General features: G+C 34.6%; 2 protein-coding genes across 2 annotated transcripts; both read left to right on the top strand.

Moving 5' to 3' along the window:
* On the top strand, positions 1,090 to 3,142 carry LOC110272160 (TMV resistance protein N-like). The gene is made up of 2 exons (XM_021124039.1): positions 1,090 to 1,837; positions 1,987 to 3,142. Exons 1-2 carry the CDS (start codon positions 1,335 to 1,337, stop codon positions 3,140 to 3,142), a joined length of 1,659 nt encoding a protein of 552 aa, XP_020979698.1. The 5' UTR covers positions 1,090 to 1,334.
* On the top strand, positions 3,371 to 5,859 carry LOC107641425 (TMV resistance protein N-like). The gene is made up of 3 exons (XM_021124038.1): positions 3,371 to 3,415; positions 3,693 to 4,490; positions 4,580 to 5,859. Exons 1-3 carry the CDS (start codon positions 3,371 to 3,373, stop codon positions 5,267 to 5,269), a joined length of 1,533 nt encoding a protein of 510 aa, XP_020979697.1. The 3' UTR covers positions 5,270 to 5,859.

Below are 6,295 nucleotides of genomic sequence, written 5' to 3'. Positions count from 1 at the left end.
ATTGAAATTATTGAAAATTTTTTTTAACTTTTTAATAATTTTTAATCTTTTCTTCAATAATTTTAAATTTTTTACCACAAAAAATTACTTAATTTATTTTTTAATTTTGTTCTTAATAAAAAGTAAATTCACTTAGAAAAAATGATGTGATTAAGGATAAAATTTAAAAATAATTGAATAACTATGTAATGTAAAAAATTGATATTATTGAAGGATAAAATTAAAATTTTTTTTATGTATTGTTTTTGTCCCCAATATTTTTATCCTATTTAAATTCTTAATGTTTCAAAATCGTTCAATTTTGTCCCGCTATAAATTTTGTTAACGGTAGACAGGATAATATTGAACCAATTTTGAAACATTAGGGACTTAAATAGAACGATTTATACACTAAAGACAACTTTAAGACTTACCCCAAATGTTGGGAACAAAAACGATAAGTTACTTTTTTACAAATTGGTTTAATCTCGAATTATATATTGTGTACTATATGAAGTTATTAAATTTTTTTAAATATTAATATTTTTAATAGTGAATTATTTTAAATTTATAAATTTTAATAATATTATTATAAAAAAAAGTAATTATATTAATTTCAATTATTTTAATTAATTAATTAATTAAATGAGATCACAATAAAAACTAAAATTAGTTCCTCCTAATAAAAAAAAAATAATTTTAATTTCTATTTACTGTTTATAACACAAAAATTGACATGGAGTTATTTGTCAGGACAAATGGACCATACATAAGAATTGAGATAAGTTTAGATGGTCTTACTATATGTGAACCAGTAAGTAATATGTCATCATCATATTATGACAATTTTTTCTTTTAAAAAGGAAAGAAAGAAAAACCTATTTTATTTTGTATTTTCTTTTGATGTTCTAGCAAAATGCTGATCAAAGGCAAAAATTAATTTTATTTAACAAAATAAATTAGAATGGTAAGACATACTCTCAAAAGCATTAAAATTCAGGTTTCAACATTTTTTAAGAATTTTTTAAAATAAAATCTTTTCCACATTCAAATTGGTCATTTTCGTCAATTTGTATTTTGTTTTAAGAAAATGATTAAAATGATCCTATAAGCAGGCTCAGAACTTGTCATCTTTTTCATAACCACTTTGCTCTCCAACAACACCTCAACTAAGAAATAGAAAACCGAACATGGGACTTTGTTGCCAAAACCAATGACTTGGTACAAATCCAACCTCTAGTTATCATAGTAGGCACCTCAACTATCGCGAAACATTTACCCGTCTCTTAGCTATTCTGTTCTACAGCTGTTTGTTTTTTTTGTTTGAGTGCATCATTGACTCTTTTACGATCATCATGTCAGCTCCATCACTCACCCCTTCCTCTTCTTTTGGCTATGCATTCACCTATGATGTGTTTATCAGCTTTAGAGGCACTGATACTCGTTATGGTTTCACTGGTAATCTCTACCAAGCTCTCTATAGGAAGGGAATCCACACTTTCTTTGATGATAAGGAGCTCTGGAAAGGAGAGGGGATCACACCCTCACTTCTCAAGGCAATTGAAGAATCTAGAATCGCCATTGTTGTGTTCTCCAAGAACTATGCATCTTCTTCCTTTTGCTTAGTTGAACTTGTCAAGATCATGGAGTGCATTAAGGGGAAGGGCCGGTGGGTCTTTCCGGTCTTTTATGATGTTGATCCTAGTGACGTGCGACACCAAAAAGGAAGCTATAGAGAAGCGTTGACTAAGCATGAGGAGAGGTTCAAGGATGACATGGAGAAACTCGAGAAAGTGCAGAAATGGAGGGCAGCTCTGCATCAAGCGGCTAACCTGTCTGGCAATGATTTCAAGCTTGAGTATGTTTCACTATCTTATATTTTGTTTCTTCAATTTTTCTAATATATATATAAAATCATCTTATATTCAAACTTGTAGAGGAGAGAATTCCTTCATCTTGAACTAGTCAATTTGTCGTGTATATGCTGTATTTAGTATAGCCTTATAGTGATATTTTTTTATTGGACAGAAGGGAATATGAACATGCTTTTATTGAGAAGATCGTGAAGGAGATCTCAAACAGGATAGCTCGTGTTCCTTTGCATGTTGCTGATTACCCTGTTGGACTGGAATCTCGAGTACTAAAAGTAAACAGTCTTCTAAATGGTGGATCTAATAGAGGAGCCCATATGCTAGGGATATATGGAGTTGGTGGAATAGGTAAAACAACTATTGCTAAAGCAGTTTATAACTTGATCGCTGACCAATTTGAAGGTTTGTGTTTTCTTGAAAATGTTAGAGAAAAATCAATTAAACATGATTTAGCATATCTCCAGGAGATGGTTCTTTGTAAAATTCTTGGAGAGAAAGCTATACAGCTAACAAGTGTAAGTGAAGGAATTTCATTAATAAAGCAAAGGTTCAAGAGAAAGAAGGTTCTCTTGGTTCTTGATGACGTACACAAACTTGAGCAATTGCAGGCAATTGCTGGAAGTCCCAATTGGTTTGATTCTGGCAGCATAATCATCATAACAACTCGGGACAAACATTTGTTGGCAAGTCATATGGTGGAGAGAACATACCAAGTGAAGGAATATGATAGAAAAGAAGCACTTGAGTTGTTTATGTGGAATGCTTTCAAATGCGATAATGTTGATCCAAGCTATGTGGACATTTCAAATAAAGTAGTGTCCTATGCTTCTGGCCTTCCATTGGCTCTAGTGGTAATAGGGTCAAATTTGTATGGAAAAAGTGTACAAGAATGGATATCTGCATTAGAGGAGTACAAAAAAATTCCTAATGAAGATATCCAAAGCAAACTTAAAGTAAGCTTTGATGCTTTGAGTGAATATCATAAAAATATTTTTCTTGACATTGCTTGTTGCTTCAAAGGATATCATTTGGAAGAGGTTGAAAACATTCTCCATGCTCATCATGATGTTAGCCCGAAACTTGGCATTAGTGTGTTGGTTGAAAAATGTCTAATAAATATTGATATGAATGGCTATGTCACACAACATGACTTAATTCAAGATATGGGCCAAGAAATTGTTCGTCAAGAATCACCTAAAGATCCTGGAAAACGTAGCAGGTTATGGCTTCCTGAAGATGTTATCCAAGTTTTACAAGAGAACACTGTAAGTAAATCTATGTGGGCAGTTTGAAACTTTGAATTTTTATCATTCAATATTTAATCTTTGATATTACTGATCTCTTTGGAATTTCCCCCCATAGTAGCCATTTATTTCTTTAAACTTGTTTCCTTTACCTTGTTCTACATTATAACATCCTTTAAGTATGTTGATGTCTTGACATTACATGTATGATTTTTTTGTTATTTTTTGTGTTCGAAGGGAACCAGTGAAGTCGAACTCATAATTCTGGAAGCTCCCATGTCTAAAGTAATAGAATGGGATGGAGAGGCCTTCAAAATGATGGTAAACCTCAAAACACTTATTATTAAAAGTGGCAATTTTTTCAATGGTCCCAATCATCTTCCGAATAGTTTAAGAGTTTTGGAATGGCCGAGATATCCTTCGCATTCTTTCCCAGTTGATTTTCATCCAAGGAAACTTTCGATACTCAAGTTGCCCCACAATTGGTTTACACCACGGCCGTTAGTGAAGCTACTAAAGGCAAGCAGAATAGATTTTTTATCTTTTCTCTATGTTATTAAATCCATTTTAACATTTCCTTTAAATTTTAACTTTGCAGGAATTTGTGGACCTAAGTGTTTTGGATTTTAGTTGGAATTATTGGATAAAACATATACCCGATGTTTCAGGTGCCCCAAATTTAAAAGAATTATGCTTTGAAGGTTGTGAGAATTTAGTTAAAATTGATGAGTCAGTTGGATTTTTGGGTAAGCTTATAAAACTTAATGTTGAATGTTGTACAAAGCTTAGGAATCTTCCTTCCCTTATGTTACCCTCTCTTAGGTATCTCTTTATTTCAACATGTTATAGTCTTGAGAGTTTTCCTGAAATATTAGGAAAAATGGAAAATATAAGATATCTTTACATGGTTCGTACTTCCATACGGGAATTGCCATATTCCATCTGTAATCTTACTCGGCTTAAAGAATTAAGTATGGAAAGTTTTGAAAATGTTGTATTGCCAAGTAGCATTTTCAAGTTTAGAGAACTGGGCAGTCTGAGATTTTCTATTGGACATGAGGTGCTGTTATCTAATGATGAAGAAGATACAGAGGAAGAGAGCTCAGTATCGTGCTCAACCCCAACATGTCTTGATCTGTTCCATTGCAATCTGTCAGATAACTTCCTGGGAATATTTCTTGCTCGGTTTCCCAATGTGCAAGAGTTAAAGTTGTCACATTGTGATTTCACAATTCTTCCAGCATGCATAAAAAATTGTCACTTTTTGAGGATTCTTGATATTTGTTACTGCGAGAATCTTAAAGAGATTAGAGGGATTCCACCCAAGATAGAAGAATTGGATGCAACTGGGAGCACATCGCTGAGTTGTTGGAGTAGAGAACTATTATTGAATAAGGTATATCTGCTTTTTTCCATTTTTTTCCCATATTGTGTTACATGTGATATTCAGTATGACAATTCAGGTGGGCCATGATTATTGAACAGAAACTGCATGAGGAGGTTGGAAAGAAGAAATTTATTTTGCCAGGAACAAGTATTCCAAGTTGGTATGAGCATCAGAGCAGTGGACAACCAATTTCTCTCTGGTTTCGTAATCAGTTCCCAGCCATATCTCTCTCTTTTCTTTTCAAGGAGGAGTTTGAAACTCATGGTGTTATTCTCCCTCAATTGAAATTGGTTACCAATGGCAATCAGCATGAAAGTCTCCGATTTCCTACTATTTTCGATTACAGGCCGGGTCATATAAGTATTTATGATTTAGAAGATATTGCGGGTGAGCAGTTTCAACAGAATGAATGGAATCAAGCGGTGGTCTATGTTTCAAATTCATATGAGTATTTTATGAGGAGGCAACTGAGACCAGAAGAGATGGGCAACGTAGAGATTGGAGTGCATATAATCAAAGAAAGAAGCAGCATGAATGATATCCAATTCACTAATTCACTTTTGGAGAAAGAAGATCACAATGCGGCCGGGATGAGAGGTTATCACAATCACCATATCAATATGCCCGAGAAACGAGGCAGAGAGCTGGGATTATCACTTCCAGAATTTGGCAATAATTTTTATTGCGATTTATTTCCACACTTCCCTAGAAGCTCCGAACGAGGTAATTGTTCCTGCTCTCTCTCCATATATATATATATATATTTTTTTTTTCCCGAAGTAAAATGAGCTCAACACATTTAGTGGAGCATACAAGAAGCATAAAAATAGTTTTGCAATTCCTATGTTATCTTCGGCATAGCCATCAACAACATGAGTTACCTTTTGCACACCACTCTCTAAAGCAACCAGACGTCTTAGCAACACACTCTACCACTGTCGCTGTCTTGTTCTGAAAAATGACCTCATTTCTACACAACTAGATGTTCCATATTACTGAGAAGAATCCCACTAGCCATGTTTTTCGCGCATCTTTTCTCAAATTCATCGTCCTCCAACTCTCAAAATGTTCTTTTATGGACCCTGGGACACTCCAAACAAGACCCACATGACTTATCCATGTGCACCACACCTGCCAAGCAAACTCACATGTAACAAACAAATGTTGTACAGTTTCAATTTCCTTGCTACACATAACACATATGTTATCACTTTGTTCAATGATGCCTAATCTGCTCAAGCGATCCTTTGTATTAACTCGGCCTACCAGCACGAACCAAATAAATAACTCTTCCCGCGGTGGAACAATTCCTTTCCATATTTCATTTGTGAATTTATAGCTGAGGATATCATCCGTCAATGTCTATACCTGCAATACCTGCACAAATGAGTTAGTAGTATAAATGCATTTTTTTATCAAATTTTCACATCACTCTATCTTGTGTGTCTGCTATCAGCCTCACAACTTGCAAGGTCTCAAGCATTTGGGTCAAACTGTCGGTCTCCTATTGTCGGAGTTCCCTCTTCCAATGGAAGTTCCACACCCACTCTATCCCATCCCAAAAGCCACACTCCCCAATCACGGATCTCTTATTATCTGAAATTAAGTAGAGTCTTGGAAATGAGTTTTTCAGCTTTCCCGACTGTAGCCATGCATCTTCCCAAAATCTGGTTAGTCTACCATCGTCTACTTTCATAGCCAACCCGTCAATCATCTTCTGTCTGACATGTTGCTCCTTGATTTGCAATCGACAAATATCTCTCCACGGGCCTCCTTTTGTTGGTATAGCTTGAGTAGACAATAGCTGCCCAGGG

This window comes from Arachis ipaensis, chromosome B05, assembly GCF_000816755.2.
Source record: "Arachis ipaensis cultivar K30076 chromosome B05, Araip1.1, whole genome shotgun sequence".
NCBI classification, from domain to species: Eukaryota; Viridiplantae; Streptophyta; class Magnoliopsida; order Fabales; family Fabaceae; genus Arachis; species Arachis ipaensis.
This window is presented reverse-complemented; position numbering and strand designations above follow the sequence as displayed.

Bases quoted from the DNA above. Each gene is read 5' to 3' on its own strand.
- LOC110272160 (XM_021124039.1), top strand. From the start codon at position 1,335: ATGTCAGCTCCATCACTCACCCCTTCCTCTTCTTTTGGCTATGCATTC. The intron at 1,838-1,986 runs GTATGTTTCACT...ATAGCCTTATAG, and splicing joins GGCAATGATTTCAAGCTTGA to TGATATTTTTTTATTGGACA.
- LOC107641425 (XM_021124038.1), top strand. From the start codon at position 3,371: ATGTCTAAAGTAATAGAATGGGATGGAGAGGCCTTCAAAATGATG. The intron at 3,416-3,692 runs GTAAACCTCAAA...TTAACTTTGCAG, and splicing joins GAGAGGCCTTCAAAATGATG to GAATTTGTGGACCTAAGTGT. The intron at 4,491-4,579 runs GTATATCTGCTT...ATTATTGAACAG, and splicing joins GAGAACTATTATTGAATAAG to AAACTGCATGAGGAGGTTGG.